This window comes from Neurospora tetrasperma (assembly GCF_000213175.1).
Source record: "Neurospora tetrasperma FGSC 2508 unplaced genomic scaffold NEUTE1scaffold_81, whole genome shotgun sequence".
Classification (NCBI taxonomy): domain Eukaryota; kingdom Fungi; phylum Ascomycota; class Sordariomycetes; order Sordariales; family Sordariaceae; genus Neurospora; species Neurospora tetrasperma.
In genome coordinates this window covers 4,950,986-4,967,124 of record NW_009799179.1, presented here as the reverse complement: position 1 = coordinate 4,967,124, position 16,139 = coordinate 4,950,986, and the positions used below count along the sequence as shown (strand labels likewise).

Genomic DNA, 16,139 nt, shown 5'->3' with positions numbered 1-16,139 from the left:
CGGTCATTCTGCCGTCTTGGTCCGCCCAACTTGCAAGCTCTCGATAGCTCGCAGGGCAACGGAACAGAAGTTACCCCTCCCTCATGGTGCCACAAACGCGATAGTACTTACCAGACTTGCGCGTTAGCCCAGCTTTCCTGTCGCTGGAAGACTATCACCAAAGCGCAAGTGCTGCGGTTAGGATCAACATTGGAACCCAGCAACAATGGGCTGGTTTGATGGGTGGTTCGGAAGCAGCTCCAGCAGCGACGAGTCAGATCCCCTGGGGAAGCTCGATCCCAAGCTCCGCGAGTTCCTTGCCCGGGAGTCCCCCGTCAAGTACACGACTCAGCAAGAACAGGAACAGCAACAGCAACAGTCACAAGCTAAACAGCATCTCGCCAGCGCTCCAGCGGCGCCTGTACCGACAGCGAAAGTACCAGCGACCGAACAACCACAACAGGAACAACAACAACAACAACAACCAGCTGTACCACGCGCCTCCCTCTACCAAGATGGCCGCTACGCGCACCTATGGAAAACCTACCGGCCGCAGTACGAGATTGAGGCCGAGACCAAGACGGACCACGAGAAGCTAATGGACGTGCTGGAAGGGTTCAAGGAGCGCAAGGCGATGATCGGCAAAGCGGCGCTGGAGAACTGCGCCGAGGAACAGCTGGACTGGAACAACTGTATGAAGCACGGCAGCTGGGCGGATCGCGCGACCATGTGCCGGGATACGGTGAGGAAGTTTGAGAGGTGCTATAATATGCAATCGGTATGTTATGCGTTATTACTGCCCTGTGTTCCCTGGGCGCGAGCTGTTCGGAGCAGGCAGTTTTGTCTCTTATTGTTTCGTCGATTAGTTACTGACCAAGTTAATAATGTTGAAGAAACTACTAAAAGCCCTAGGCTACCTCCAAACCTACGGCCGCTCGCCCGAAGTGGACGAGGACATCCAAATGCACGCCGACGCTTTGTACCATCGGATGCTCGACCAAGAAGCGGAGATCGAGAAGTGCAAAGCTGAGGGCCGGCCAATTCCTGCGTTCCCCTCGCTGTTCGAAAACAGCACCTACAAAGTCCCCGTCTACCCGACTAAAACATCGGCTGCCCCTCAGTCCACATCAGCAGCTGGTGCAGGTACAGAGCCAGGGAAGGACCCCTACGAACCAAGCCAGGCCATCGTGGAATCCTGGCAGGAGCAATTGGCCAAACTTCCGGAGCCGGAGCGCGCTGCGGAAGAGGAGGCGCTCAGAGCTGAGCACAGGGCCAAGGCGATTATGGCGAAGAATCTCCAGGAGTTGTGGAACGAGCAATCCAAGGAGAGAGAGCAACGCAGAATGGAGGGTAAGGAGACGATTGGAGATAAGATCAAGCGGGTTCTTGGAACACCGAACTATTGAAATGAGTGTTTGACAATCCCGTCAGGTTGAAGGGGGATGTATTACAAGCAACAGATTCCGGACATAACAGTACGACTTAGCCACCTAGATGTGGATATATTTCAGATTCACAAAATAACATGGTCAAATTCATGAAGAGTGTTGCTGCGGATACTTGGGCCAGCTAAGGCATCGGTCAGTGTCATAGTCCAACAGAAGGTACTTGGACATTGACATAAAGATATATCAACACCAAGTTCGAATCGTTGCACAACTGGCATCCCGAGCAAGACGCTTTTGTCCAGTGGTGTCGAGATGCTATTGAATTGATGTACCCAATTACCTGCCCTCTAAAACACTTGCCGCTCGCTCCAAAAAAGCATTGAAATCCTTGATCTGCTTTAATGTCCCACCGCCGTTACCCTTGTTACACACCTCACCCGATACCCTGCTGATGAGGAACTCCAAGTTCGCCAGGTCTGCCATCTTCTGCTCAGCCGGGAACAGTTCGGGAGCTGCTTGACCTCTTTCCACCGCAAGGTCTATGTCATGCATGGCAGAGGAGAGCGATATGTGTCGCTAGTAGCAAGAAAGAAGAGAAGGTTAGCAAGCAAACCCCATTAGGGAAAGGAGAGAAAAAGTGGATCGGGGCAAGAACTGACCAAAGCCTCCTTACTATCCACCTCATGCTTAATCCGAATAGCGTCCATCCTCAACGAAACTTGATCTCTCTCGGCGCGTATCCTCAATATCTCCTCTCTCAATCCCAGCTTCTCCTTCTGCACCACCCTTACCCGTTTGCGCAGGGCGTGGAGCGTATCGAGGGCGATAGTGCGTTCCAGTAGCCTAGTCCTCAGCTCCTCCTGAAACGCCTCCATGGTGCGAAACTTGGTCTTTTGTTCCCTCTTTGTTGCTGCGTCATCTGCAGCTCGGGCTCGTTCCTCCAGCCTGGCTAAAAACCCTGCAATGAGACCCTCGCATAGTTCGGAGAGGACGTCTATGGCGTTGACGCCGGCTCTGTTCGCAAATGGAATCTCGGCGTCAAGAACACTGGCATTTAGTTCGTCAGCATCGTCGCTGGCTCTGGGCGGCTTTGTGAAGCGCTGGACGGTAATCGGAACGGCTTCTGCTTTCTCCCCCTTTCCTTGGTCCTCTGCATCATCCTTCTTGGATGTTTTTCTGCTCTGCTTCGCCTTCGGGGTCTTCTGAGTCGTACGTCTGCGGCCTGCGGGTGCCGTTTGTTGCTTTGGTTGCTTCTGCTGTTCCTGAGGAGGGCTCGATACCGGAGTAGGCGCGCGCTCAAGCCTTTCTCCTCGTGCTTTGGATGGCTTCTGTTGGGCCGTATCCGCTGGCTCGATTTGTCTGCGGCGTCGCTTAAGCAGAGGCTCCTCCTCAGGTGGTCTTGCCTCTGACTGTGAGGAGGGCGCAGGGACAGCTCGTCTAGGACGTTTCCGGCCGAGAAGTTGAGCAGCTTCCTTGTCGCTAATTTCCTGGGCCTTTTCGGTGTCGTCTTCCTGGCCCCTGTTCTTCCCCTTTCCTCTGCTAGGACGCTCGCTTTCGACGCCGTCATTGGTACGCTCAGCACTGCGCGTGTCGCGTTGTCTGTCTCCTGCCTCTAACCCTGGATCTCTGTCCCTCTCAGTTCCGCCCTGCTGCGCTGCTTTCGACGGCGAGGGCTCTTCGCCCAAGTCTTGGCTCGCCACACTTTCAGGCGGACTACTACCCGAGAGTCTTGAGCTCCTCCGCGTTTCGGCCGACACCCTCCTTACAGCGAACAAATCCCCACTCTTCCGTGATGCCGCGCGCTCGAGTGGAGAAGATTGCTCTGGCTCTTGTTCGGTCCCATCGTCCAACTCCTTTAGAACCTGCTGGAGTAATGCGCTGGATCCAATCACTGCGCTTCCAGGTTCATCAACCCGTAATGGTCGACGCCTTCCGCTTCCGGGAGCATCGGCCGGACTCTCGTCTACCTCTTCCGTCAGAGCAGTCGGCGAGACATAGCGAGGCCGGTGATGTGCCTTGGTTGCACTGCTTATTGGTTGTGGTGGGAGTTGCTCGGGCGATTTCAAGTGCTGATGCGACTGTGACTGAGCTGGGCTAGGATGTTTATCGACTATCGGCGATGTCACATCTTCTGTTCCATGGTCCGTCCGCGTAGGAGAAGTGCGTCGTAAGCCAGAGGAGCGTTCCCGAGTTGATCGCTCGCTGATGACGGTATGTGAATCTTTGTCATTGTGGGCAGAAAAGTCGTTCGTGTCGGGAGAGCGCGACTGCGCAGACGCAGCTGAAGGACTCGTAGCTCGAGGGTGCGGCGGCTGGGGCTGTGTATGTATCGCAGCTATCGACGTTGCTGATGGGGGGCTCCTACGACTCCTTTTAACAGACGTATTGGGCGTTGGACGTGTCAACACCTGCCCAGCTATAGGCTGTGTCTCTACTGTAGGAGCTGGAGCAAGAGCCGTGTCTGGCGATTTGGTTGGCGAAGACGCTTCATCGTGACCTGTGGGTTCCTCGGACGAGGGTTCCTCTACGGGTAGAGGGATCTCGAAATTGAAAGAGATATCGGCAACCTGATGAGAACTGTTTGGATGTCATTAAAAATCGGGAAAAGTCTCATGACAGAGATGACGCAGAAAGACAAGATATCGTCAACAACTTACTGCGCCCCGCGCATGCGCTCCTGCATGCGCTCCTGCCGACCTTGGCTCAGGTCAGTCTAAAACCAACTGAAAGCATTCTGGACTGAGAGGCTTACTGGTTGCCATGGCTTCGAGAAAGGGGTCAATCCTTAGCTGGAGCGGATCACATTCTTAGGTAGGCGTGGCAGCTGTCTTTTATACCGCCGACAGACTGGAGTGGCACGGGTGTGATGTTAGTGAAGAGAGGTAGTCGCAGGAGTTCAATTGACGACATTGGAACGCGCTGGATCAATTGACAGACGCGATAATACTGGGGTCGCACGGCTTGGCGGCAGTGGATGCGTTGGCAGGCTGCTCGCTGCTTCCCGTCCTTGCCTTGTGGTGTCCCCTGGGGGCATCCCCCCGCAACCGCCGAGCTTCCAGAGGTTGGGTTCCGCCTGCACTACTTATCCTTGCGGTGGAGTGGCTGTTGCCAAGCACTTGACCCTTGAAGGCCCCAGGTCCCTAGTTCAGCCTCACAGTCACAGCAAAACCACAACCGAAACATCAACAACAACATCACCAGCCGGCATCGAATGATAGCGATCTTATCAACGGTTACTTCTCATTTATACAATATAAGTTCTTCTTCACCTCTTCATGTGGCAGACCAAGCATCTATTTTGTACATGGGTCTCCCTGTATCTTGTTGCTGATCTAATCTCGTCCTCCTTCCGAGGCTACGAACCCGCTTCAGTTCACCTCATCATCATCTATAGGGTATCAATTTTTGCTCTTCCGCCCGCAATTCACTGTGTAGTCAACTTCGGCACCCATTCCATCTTTACCTCGTCAAATATGTGGCTGTAGAGCTATTAGCTTGCATAGTTCTCTTCGACCGGATGGTGTGTACATACTTGGCAAAGTCTTTCAAGGTAAGTGACCAGTCACCATACTCTTTTGCGAGCAAATCTTTATAGCGGTACGGGATCTTGGCTGCAACTCCCTCGAAGATGGTGTCCCGCAAGGGGAAGATGTATGTATCCTACCTACTGTTAGTCACCGCCGCTACTCTTCACTGATGTGGAGATAGTTACCCGAAACTCATGGCCATCTTTGCAGCTCATCATGCCCTCGCCTGCCGGGTGTGTCAGGTTGTACCGGGCAGCTGTAATGTCGATAAATAATCCGGACTCGGTATCGATCCACCTGGCGTCGATGACATTCATCCAGTCCGACTGGTCTCCGTTGGAGAAGTTAGGGTTAACCTCCAACATGTAGTTCCGGCCGGCCGGTAACCTCGGTGTCTTATAATGAAAGACGGACATGTTGTAATAGGTTGCTAGGAAGTACATGCTGGCCTCGGTGACTTGTACGTCGGCATCCGAGTCCCACGGCATGATCTGGGTGCATGTCAGTTCTAGCAACCGTCACGGGCGAAAAGGGTCAGCTATACCTGCTTGTTCCACCACCATCCCAGCAGGCTACCGTGCATGAGCCAGGTCTCAATGCCTAGGTCTCTCATTGTCTCAAGGAATGTCCGGACAAGATTTTTCAATGCTGCCTTTTGTTCCTGGTAGCCGAGCGCTTTCTCGGCAAACCTGCGCCGTCGTGTCAGTATCGCGAATATAATGCGACTGCCAGATCAACAGGAGGTGCGTCATACCGGCCATCATAGTGTGGGTCGAAGCTACGCGGTGACTATACGTTAACAAACGAGCTCTGCTGTTTATCTGTTGACAAGTGGTGTTTCTCTTACGTTGACTCGTCTGTTTGTTGGTCAGCGTTCTGTTCTCAGCATGATCCAACCGCGAGTTACGGCATAGGGTCTGATACCGGGCAGTCCCAGAGACAAGCTCATTGAGAACTTTGGACACCTTGGCGGTGGTGCCTTCTTGCTGTTGTGGGTTCACCTACGGAAATATTTCTGAGGAGGATCTCCAGCCTTCCCGCTCATGTCCTTCTGGTCGGTCATGCCCATTATCGTAATGGCATCTTCGTGCTCTATAGGCGCACATGTGCTGAGGGAAAAAAGCGTCGTGACAATGAGGAGCCAATTTAGGAGCATTTTGGCCTGCCCTTGAGGATCAAGACAAGAGACAAAGGATATAACAGGAAAGATAAAAGGGAAAACGAGGAGAAGGAATGGAGAAATAAGAGGTTGAAATCGGAAAGGTGATACAGAGATTATCTATGCTGTTATTACACTTAGGGCAAGGAATGTCAAGGAGTGTTACGGCTGTGATATCCGTGCCTCTGGTGGCATGGCTTGGGTACCTAAGGGATTGGGTCGGCGGGTAGGTACACCCACGGCTCATAGGTTTCTTATATCTGATTGCATTTACTTGTCAAAAAGGTTCGGTATCATCGGTGTTTCCCCGATGTACATGTCTACCTCTACTCATGACATGGCCCCACACATTGGGGAGCCAAGACAGCGAGATTCAAATACTGGTGACGCGTCCCATGCTCGGGTATGTAAGAAGTAGCGACCGGGGCTCATCGGGTCAGGAGACAAGAGACCAGATTCGTCTGGCAGAGACCAGAAGACGAAAGAGGGGGGGATAAAGCGCGGAGGAAGTATGGACGATGCTTCTGAGGTGGGCTAGGTAGTCACCTGGGTTGTATCCGTCATGTCAAACGGGGTGTGAAAGAGCCGCAAACTTGTAAGGATTTCAAGTGAAAACAATACTTCTACCTTCCATTCGAGGCAAGCAAGATCGGGAAATGAGAACTGCCAGGTACAACAGCCCACAGACCGGGAAGCAGGGACGCACCGTCTTGAGCTGGGTATCCCAGCTCAGCTCTTTCCTAGGGTCCCAAACTTCTGGAACTTAACGAGAGAGCACACGACATCACGACGGCTAGTAGGTAAAGGTACCTCTAGGCTAGACCGATACGGGCCATACTTTCCGATTGTATTTCACCCAAATTTACCCTGTGTCCGAAGGAGAGGCATATGCATGATCGGAATTCCGTGACTTTAGAAGTCTGCCTACTTGTGCTTTCCTGCTGGTGTCCTAGGTCCGACGAAAGGTCAGAGTCATCAAGCTCTTTACCCCAGATCTGCCAAAAAAAAAAAAAAAAAAGGTTTGATATCGTCAATCAATGGAGCTTAGGAATGACGCCAGCTTGGTTGAATCCTCTGTCCGGCACAGTCGAGTCTCTGTCGTACGTGGCCCATGGCGGTAGGTACGTACAATATGTAGACGAGATCGAAACTTCATCACACTTGCCGTATATCGATTACTCAGGACTGAACTAGTGCTCCTTCACCTTAGTGTTTGGTGCCTCTGCAAGCGAGCATCGGGGAACATGGACGGCACTTCTCGATGACCACATGCGCACAGGTAAGATGCGCCAAAGTTGAAGAGAGGTCGCGCCAGCGATCAGCGACGTCTGGATCCGAACAAGAAGTTGTTTTCTCAGAATATCGGTTCACAATCTGCAGAACCTTTCAGTAGATGACTTTGTCGCTGAGAAGAGACAAAGAGTGCTGATATCTACGCGCGGAGTTGAAAGATGACTTGGGAAAAGCGTCGGGCTTCAGCATGCGGGCTGGCCGCTGTGTGCTTGTGGAAGCTTGTTGTTCCCGAGGGCCGACGACCCATGTAGCTTACGTGTACACCCACCCTCCGATGAATGGTAACGGCCCGTCTTCTGGGGAATGCGCGGCCCAGGCGGATCATCATTTCCATTCAAAAGGGGCAGGCAGTCACTTGCTATTCTTTCAGAGAGATGGAGCAAGGAGTGTTGTTCGTCTTATTTTATGTCGCTTTCTTCTCTTTCCATTCCACTTTTCTTGATTCATGTGGTCCTTGGGAATCGGCCTTGGGGTTGTCGTCACGTCAACGTATCGGGAGCGGGGAGAAACAAACCCAATCATAGTCGCGCGAAATACACTGGTGTATCATCTCATAACGCCCGAGAGACCATCTTGATACGTCCGTCTTCTATGGTCTCAGAAAAGACAACAAAGTCTATCAAAGATCGGGTGTCGAATTTGAGTTCCTTAACTTGAAAGTCTGTGGCAAACAGGGCAAAAAACGAGAGCAAGGGAAGGTAATTGGGACCGCCAGATTTCCATCTTTGTACTTTCGATTCCATCGTGTAGGAGTTTGCACTTCGGGGATCTGGTGCACAAACCATTAAGCACCTTCTAGCTACTAAAGAGCGCCTACAAACGATACTATAAAGAGTGGGCATTTAGAGCCCTGCTAATTGGGTACAAAATTCTCTCCTACCAATTTGGGCCCCTATAGGTAGAGGTATAAATCCTACCTAGCCAATGTCTTTGCACTTTGCAGTTTGAAGATTTCATATGGGAAAACAATTTCGGCCGCTCGTTCTTCTGCACTTTTGGGGGGTTGCACTTTTAGGGTTGATCCTGTATACATCTATGCCTAGAGGTACTATTTTAGGGGTTTCCATTGCATAGACCGCATACCTCTAGTTCATCTGGGATCGGATTTTAGGTGCTTTGGGACAGGAAAACTGGATAGCGAGACTTCGCAGTAACAGACAGGAAGCCACCGCGAGCCTGTCAACGTGAAGTCAAGGAAGTGGAAGGGGAGCAGAAACAATGATTGTAAGATGCCCTGGTCACTAGGGAAGATTCCCGTCGTGCTTCGTCAAGTTATCTCCAACAGTGCAGGGATGTCAAGAGCTGCCTTCCCCTCAACGACCCCGAAACCGAAACCAAACAAACGAACGTCAACAAATCGAGAGCTAAGAGGTCTTACCGTTACGTACCTCTCTGCATTTGCTGTGCCTTTTAGCTCAGCTGTGCATACCTACTCCTGCTACCTACCTATGCCTGGTTCGAGTTCCAGCCGCCCGAGCTTCAATTTCCTACTCTTTCATGATTTCTTCTCTGGCCGCTCTTGGCAAAACAACTTCCCGCAATCGTCGTCGCCGCAACCAGTCGACAACACAAGCAAACAGAGCAAACCCCGCAACACCCCCAGGCCCGAGCACCTCTACGGCTTGCTCCACCGAGTCCACCTCCACTCGGGTATAAGTGCAGTACGTGATACGTCACTTTTCCGGCGAACGTTCGGATCAGCTTGAACAATCTTACGTTCGACCTTCTTCCTCCTTCAACCCCCAAGAAAACACCTATCTGCTAGAAGCTTGACACGAAACCACTCCAGCGCGAGTAGAGCGCCCGTCGCACAAGATGGGATTTTTAGATATACACGGAATCAGCGTAAGTATTAGAACAGAGCCAGACCCGGCACCAGCATCACCACAGCGGCGCGAAGCGCTCCATATCCCCAATCACCTCGAAGCCGCATAGATCACCGGAAGCTGACATCGTACTGGTAGATTTTCAGATGGGCGGCTGACCTATCTCATCTTATTTCAAAATGCATCCTCCTATACTCCATCCATCGCAATAGGAGCGCTGAAGGTTATACCCCTCTATTTTTATTGACGCAACTACATCCCTCCAACTAACACTGGCCCGTAGGCGTGTCTCTCATCACACAAGTGTTCTATACGCTTGTTTTCATCACGCGCTACACAGACCTTTTCGGCGAAAATTGGTGGGGGGGATTTTTAGACTGGTGGAATTTCCTTTTCAAGATCTTCTACCTCTCTTCGTCATTCTACACCATTGCGGCCATGCAGTTCTTCTTTCCACGGACCCGCGAGCGAGAGAAGGCCTGGAAGTTCGGCGCCATCATACTGGGGGCGAGCTTGCTCCTGTCACCTTTCGTGATGATGATCGGTAAGCCCAAGGAGGATTGGGGTTTTCGAGAGGTAAGTACACCATGCCGCTACGTCTCGCCCTTCCTCCCTTCCATCCTACAGGTTACTTACTAGTCTCTTTCCCCTTCTCAGTGGCTTTGGGTATTCTCCCAAATCCTCGAATCCGTCTGCGTACTTCCTCAACTCCTCCTCCTCCGCCAGACCACCGTTCCGACCGTCATCACTTCGTTATACATCGTGTTCCTGGGCTCCTACCGCGCCCTCTACATTTTGAACTGGATCGTCCGTGCGCTCGACATCAATGGCCGGAAGCCTGATGGTATCTCCATTGTCTTTGGCCTCATCCAGACAGCCCTATACGCCGACTTCGCCTGGGTCTACTGGACACGCCAGCGTGTCAAGCTGCGGAACGGCGGCGTTGTCGACTCCGATGACCTGCAGCGCGGATGGCTTCTCACTCACATCTTCGGCAACAAGCGTATGACTGGGGAGCACAGCGCGGATGACGACGAGGAGAGCGCCCCTGCTCTAGGAGGACGACGCGGGGTCAACGGTATTGGCATTAGCAACGGAAACAGCCGTGGTTCGGCGCCGAGATCCAAGTGGGGCGCTCGTGGTATCTCAGTTAGCGCCGATGACGGTGTGCTTGATCATGAGCAGTCGCTGGAGGATCATGGAGTGACGGAGGTCCTGGATCCGGACGCTAAGATGCACGATCCGGATGACTTGGCGAGAGCCCTGGATGACGATGACGATGGATCGCCATCGCGGGCAGGAGGTTCGGTGCCTTTACTCGGTAACTCGAGCGACAACAAGAACAACAACGACGACAGGAGGGATCATGATAATGCTTGGGCTGATGACTGACTATAGGGTGCTAGGAGGCATGGAATACGGAATGACTGACGTTAGGTGTTACTATTACGAATGGTTAACGGGTTGATGGATCGCTTTTTTTTGGGTATGGACTAGGCATTACCAGTATTTGGTCATATGGACGCCCAACTCTTTTTTTTTCTCCTTCTTCCTTTGTCGGAGGCAAAGGTTATCATTAGGGAGTGACGGCCAGGAAGAAGCCGGTGGTTTCAACATCACAAAGGAACCAGTTTCGCAATATCACCAGGTGAACAAGAACAAGTTGGGGGGTATATCCACAAAGACAGAGGACTGATATGGCTGTGTTTTACATCAACTTTGCAATGTACAGGTCAATCTTGTTAGGACTGTCGAAAGCATTCTTGATGTGTTACTGCAGTCTAAATAAGGTATGAAAAATAAGGGCTTGTTAGAATAAAGTTATTCAAGTTAGGACCTATGTGCAATACTTCTCTCTAGAAGACCACCACTCTACTCACCCTGTACAGAAAGCTCCCACAACGCTCTCAATACCGCCAACCCTCCGCTTTGTGTTTCCACCGTCCTGCCCCTACCGCGAGTATTCGGATCACCATCATCCACCACTTTCCGGCTACACTCCTCAGCCACGTTAAGACCCGTCTTTTTCGACCCTTTACTTAACTGGCAGCTTCCAGTCAACGGACGCTGCACCTTACTGTCCCGATCTTTATAAACCACCGTTGGACCTCCTGGCCCTCCGCCTCCGCCTCCAGGCAGCAATTTTCCTGCCGGAACCCACTCAGAAGTCTGCGGGACCCCTTGGTTCCGATAATCAGTCACTCGCTCCATAGGAGCCAACGAATTTCGCCCAAAACGGAGCTCAGATGTCTTAACGTTCAGCAAACCAGCTGTCCACCACATACCAAACTTGCCTTGGCTGTCCCTGGTGCGCGCTGCCGCATGCGCGTTGTGCTTCAGCCAGCCGGAATACCGTAGGCAAGCTGCTGAGTGCTCTTTTGCTATGCTTTTCCAGAGGTCAGGACCGGGAGGTGGTGCTGTAGTTGTCTTTGTTGTGTGGTGTAGTTGTGGTTGTGGTTGGGTGATGGGTGAACAAAACGCAGTAAAATGGTGCATCCAAATCCCCTTGAAAGTCTGCGCATCCTGCGAGCACTCGCCCTTCGCATCGCAGACCTCTTCAAGGATACCCGCCCGGCCCAAGCCGCGCCAGGGCGGGAGCTCGCCTGGCTTAAGCTTATCGAGGTCATCAACTGGAGAGTCCCGCGCCAGGTCCCAGCCGGTCGCTCGGATGACGTTTTGGATGAGCGTGTGGCCTGCCTTCAGGTAGGATGGATCGGGATCAACGCTGAAGAGGTTCCGCTGCCCGGTGAGAAGGACGCCTTGGTTGTAGGTGTACAACATCTCGTCGCGCTCGTCGCACTTGGTATTGTTGCTGCCGGAGGAGTAGCCGGAGATGTGGAAGCCGTCGGCGTATAGGCCGAGTTCGTTAGTCATATTGGAGGAAAGCAACCAGCTGTAGGCGTCCTGCGCAGCGGCGAGGTACTTGGGATCGTGTGGGTACCATTTCTTGTCTGTTGAATGATTGGGAGGAGACCTGGGCTGCTGGCTGTGCTCAGAAGAGATGAAAGGTGAGTTGTTCTCGTCCCCAGGGAAATGGAGGTACATCATCACCGATGCGGCGATGAATAACTCATTGGTGATGGCGTTTTTATACGGCAGCAATCGAGGGTTCCAGTTCATCCCTCCGCCGCAGAGTGTCGTATCCCAGCCGGCGGCTGCCAGCTCCCAAAATATCCTCGCTCGGTGAGCAAACGCCGGAGTCCACAAAGTCCCGTGCCAGGTACGATTCCGTAACGTTTCTGTTGGAAACTCAACACCATTGCCGTCACCAAAGTCTGACAGCGGCCGGCTGGATGTACCGCTATACCCATCAACAAACTTGGTGGTATCGAGCCAGCCCAATACAACCCAGAGCATGTCATCAAAAGCTTCCTGGCGGAGTGCAAAGATGTTCTGGCCGAAGTAAAAGCCGATCAACTGGGAGAAGTAAAGAGAGATTGTGTTCTCCGTTGCTGACCACCCCTCTAAGATTTCGATCCCCCTAGACGCCGCTATCTCGAGGCTCCGATGTAGAGTTTCAAGGGTACCGGCAATGTGTGTCCCCAAAACAGCAGCGGTCCAGTCGATAGCAGAGGGCCATGTGCCAACCCATGGCTGGAAATAGACTTCTTGCATGACATCGATAGCGTTCATCATCTCATTGAATAACGTCACGTTGAAGACGTAGTCTCGTCCTTTGACGATAACCGGATCATCTTTCCCCAGGTGACGAGGTAGGAATGAGAAGGACTGTTCGGCAGCGGAGGCAGCCGTGACTAAGAAAGCCACTTTGGCCCATTGGATTAACATGTTGTCGACCAAGCAGTAAAATGATGCGGTTCAAATATTGTCCAGATCGGCGGGCACCAAGTGGCCGTAAACAGATATAGTCGTTCCCAGGGTCAAGAGACTGCGAGGATTCAACTCCAGAAATCCCTCGGGACAGCAGTTCAGTTTTTATACACTTTCGGGTTCGTCAGATGCGAAAGAAGCAAACAAGCGAGTCAAGCGCCTACAACAGTCAGTTGTACACTAGTTGCTCGATCCGCCAAGATTGCTGGTATTCCCTCATCGTGAACTAGGTAGAGCTCATGATCCACGAAGATCCGCGATGATCCACGAAGATCCACGAGACAGATGTGGATGATATGTGTCTCGGAATTATTCAATGCAACGAGAAGTGGGAGGGTGGTAACGGTTGAGGATGAGCTTGGTCAGGACTTTGGAAGTGAGACTCCCGGCAATGGGGCACGAGAATGACAAAGACCTAAAGGCCCTCGGCGAAGACTTCAAGTAAAAGTTGGAAGTAGCTATCGGACTGGACCCAACTTCAACGACGACGAGGGGGGAGAGTGTGGATGCGATCCAAACCAGCCAACCCTCGAGTGGGTGGGCAAGAGTAGAGCACAACCTGAACAACCAACAGTCATGGGCATTCATCCCTCAGTTCAGGCTGTCTGTATGCCAAGGTCAGCTTGCCCGGTCGACACACCAACAAGAGGCTGCCAGGTGTGGCTGTCGTCGAATCAGTAGTCATCTTGTTCCAGTTCCCTTGAAGCTGAGCGAGGTGAGCCAGGATGTAGGTACCCTTGCACCAATGGGTGGGCGGCTGTCCCTGGCAGCTGGCAGTGTTCCTGAAACCGGCAACGGGTGCCTGTCCGGCAACGGGCGGGTTCTTTCTCTCGCGGAGGGCGGAGCACCTCGCCGAGGGGCAAGGGAGCTGCCTGCCGGGGCGATTTTGCCCACTTGCACCCCCGTGCTCCCCACGATGCCCTGTCTGTGCCCAGTTCGAGGCCCCTTCGACTTATTCCAATCCGAACCCCAGCATGTGTCTCGAACCTCAGACACATGTCTGTTCATTCCGCTATATATATTCGGTATTGGCATCGATGGATTGAGCACGGATCAAGTGCTCCATCTTCCAGGTAAATTGTAGCGGACGACCTTGAGTCTGAAGCTCGGTAAATTTGCTTATAGGCTGAATATACGAGGTAGAGGCAGAAGATGGCTGAAGTTGCAGTTCTAATACCCACAAGAGCGTAGCTAGAAGACATACATCCGATGACCAGGTATCTCTATCATTCTCATACAGAAAAGGCGGTACATTTGGACCTTTTGAAGCGTACGGAAAGGCGCTCAACTCAGATACGCATCTCCATAAGCTGCTTGTTTACCGATGTCGGAAGCTTAATGACTAATTCCTATACGACTGTCCAAGACAATTCAAATTATCCTTACGGGATGTTGAAGCCGAGAGGCAAGTAGGAAACTGACGCTGTCGTAAATGAGGTTCAAGAAGCTGTCATTGGAGATTTTATTCAAGGGAGATGAAGTCCCGATTTTGATGACGCTTTTTTGAGCAGCAATTATTTTTCGTGAATAACATGAAGAGACCATCCACATGTTCGCAACACTTAACCGCCTGCATGTCGCTTCTTCGCTGATATGGTATACAAAACAAATGTTCCACCCGTTCTCCCAAAAACGCCTGCTTGAAAGCCAAAAGACTCTCAATAAATCACCCAAACCCGATGCCAAAACGCCATCTAACAAGCCCCAAGTAACCCCCTTGTCATCAAGTCAGCCGATTATCGTTTCCCGATACGATATCGGGGTTCCAAACGTCATGGTCAAAGCCCGTTCTACTCAACGAAATGGCGCTCAAATTCGCTGATGAGCTTTGGTGTGATCTCGTCGCTGCTCATGCCCTCGACCTCCCAGAGGACGCCCTGGCGCGCATAATGTTCCAGGAGAGGCTCGGCTGTTTCCTGGAACTTCTTGTACCTTGCAAGATAAACCTTCTCGTCGTCATCCGCCCTGCGGACCAAGGGCTCGCCGGTAACGTCATCGATACCGGGGACCTTGGGTGCGTTGAATGTGGTGTTGTAAACCCGGCCTGACGGTTCGTGGACCCAGCGTCCGGAGATGCGCTCAAGGATAACTTCGACGGGCGTCTTAAGGGAAACGACCAGGTTGATGGGAACGATCTCATCCAGACGCTTAGCCTGGGTTGCCGTGCGCGGGAAACCGTCCAGCAGAAAAGAATGAGCGGGGTCATTGGAAAGCTGAGACTGCATGAAACCACGAGCTTGCGCTGGCGAGGAGAGGAACGCTGCAACTTCAGCATCGTCTTGGAAAGAATGTGCCCCCTCGGCGCTGAGGGCCGAGGAAGCAAGCGTCAGGACGTTGCCGGCAGGGTGAGTCGAATTAAGCCATCCGCGCTGGGTGAGCTCGTTGCTAATGAGGCGGAGGATAATGTCATCTGATACCAAACCGCCGGACTTCATGACACTCTCCACTTTGATACCTGCGCGTGATAATCAGCATTGGATTCAGGACAGAAATGAGGGCGTAGGGCGTACGATAGATGATCGCGGAACCCAATACTCACCGAGAGGAGTCCGTTGCTGGACATTGTATCGAAGCAGATCTCCCGAACTGATGGAGGACAGTTGAGGAAACCGCCGGAGAAGGCGTTCCGACTGTGTTCCCTTTCCGACACCAGGCGCGCCGACGAGGATGACGCGGGCAGCTCGCCGTAGGGCCATTTTCCGGTAGGTTGCGGCTCGTAAAGGTGGATTGAGCGAGCGATGGAAAATAATGCGTGCAGAAGAGAAGACGGGAGGAGCTGGCAAAGAGAACACGAAAAACCCCCGGGCAGCAGATAAAAAGAGGTTCCGCGGTGGTACTTGTGGTCCCAATGTCAGGTTGATGCGAGCGCGGATGCGGGGAACGGGCGATGATCGGTGGCATGCAATTGCGTACGCAGGCGCTCACAAATCAAGCTGACTCCATAATCCAGTCACTGGAGTTGGAGCAGGGCCTGGATGGAGCAATATGGATTTTAAATCTGCAAGTGTGAACCCGGGGCCTTGCACTAACAATGAGCCCAAAAGAGGGAAAGCGTGAAAGCGAAACCGTGGGGATTTGAGATCGGTAGCGGGTCGGACCTCAACTCTTACAAAACGCCATGAAAAGCTTCTCACGT

The 16,139-nt window shown here is 52.4% G+C and overlaps 6 protein-coding genes across 6 annotated transcripts; 1 reads left to right on the top strand and 5 right to left on the bottom strand.

The window, feature by feature from the left end:
• Positions 1-87: 87 nt before the first annotated feature.
• On the top strand, positions 88-1,712 carry NEUTE1DRAFT_72400 (uncharacterized protein; the record flags this gene model as incomplete). The annotated part of the gene is made up of 2 exons (XM_009857940.1): positions 88-757; positions 873-1,712. The coding sequence occupies 2 exons, from the start codon at positions 206-208 to the stop codon at positions 1,383-1,385; spliced, it is 1,065 nt and encodes a 354-aa protein (XP_009856242.1).
• NEUTE1DRAFT_126079 (uncharacterized protein) lies at positions 1,669-4,129 on the bottom strand (the record flags this gene model as incomplete). Its single annotated transcript, XM_009857939.1, has 4 exons — positions 1,669-1,943; positions 2,027-3,944; positions 4,025-4,064; positions 4,120-4,129. The coding sequence occupies 4 exons, from the start codon at positions 4,127-4,129 to the stop codon at positions 1,704-1,706; spliced, it is 2,208 nt and encodes a 735-aa protein (XP_009856241.1).
• Positions 4,130-5,037: 908 nt separating this feature from the next.
• Positions 5,038-6,050, bottom strand: NEUTE1DRAFT_51649 (uncharacterized protein; the record flags this gene model as incomplete). Its single annotated transcript, XM_009856989.1, has 3 exons — positions 5,038-5,385; positions 5,439-5,583; positions 5,896-6,050. 3 exons carry the CDS (start codon positions 6,048-6,050, stop codon positions 5,038-5,040), a joined length of 648 nt encoding a protein of 215 aa, XP_009855291.1.
• A 1,478-nt stretch (positions 6,051-7,528) lies between these two features.
• NEUTE1DRAFT_55109 (uncharacterized protein) lies at positions 7,529-8,118 on the bottom strand (the record flags this gene model as incomplete). Its single annotated transcript, XM_009857938.1, has 2 exons — positions 7,529-7,700; positions 8,078-8,118. Coding segments are annotated over 2 exons (213 nt in total), but the record flags the coding sequence as incomplete, so codon positions are not given.
• Positions 8,119-9,913: 1,795 nt separating this feature from the next.
• On the bottom strand, positions 9,914-12,961 carry NEUTE1DRAFT_150113 (uncharacterized protein; the record flags this gene model as incomplete). The annotated part of the gene is made up of 2 exons (XM_009857937.1): positions 9,914-11,352; positions 11,458-12,961. 2 exons carry the CDS (start codon positions 12,959-12,961, stop codon positions 11,045-11,047), a joined length of 1,812 nt encoding a protein of 603 aa, XP_009856239.1.
• Positions 12,962-14,494: 1,533 nt separating this feature from the next.
• On the bottom strand, positions 14,495-15,831 carry NEUTE1DRAFT_72386 (uncharacterized protein; the record flags this gene model as incomplete). Its single annotated transcript, XM_009857936.1, has 2 exons — positions 14,495-15,458; positions 15,543-15,831. 2 exons carry the CDS (start codon positions 15,697-15,699, stop codon positions 14,794-14,796), a joined length of 822 nt encoding a protein of 273 aa, XP_009856238.1.
• Positions 15,832-16,139: the final 308 nt, after the last annotated feature.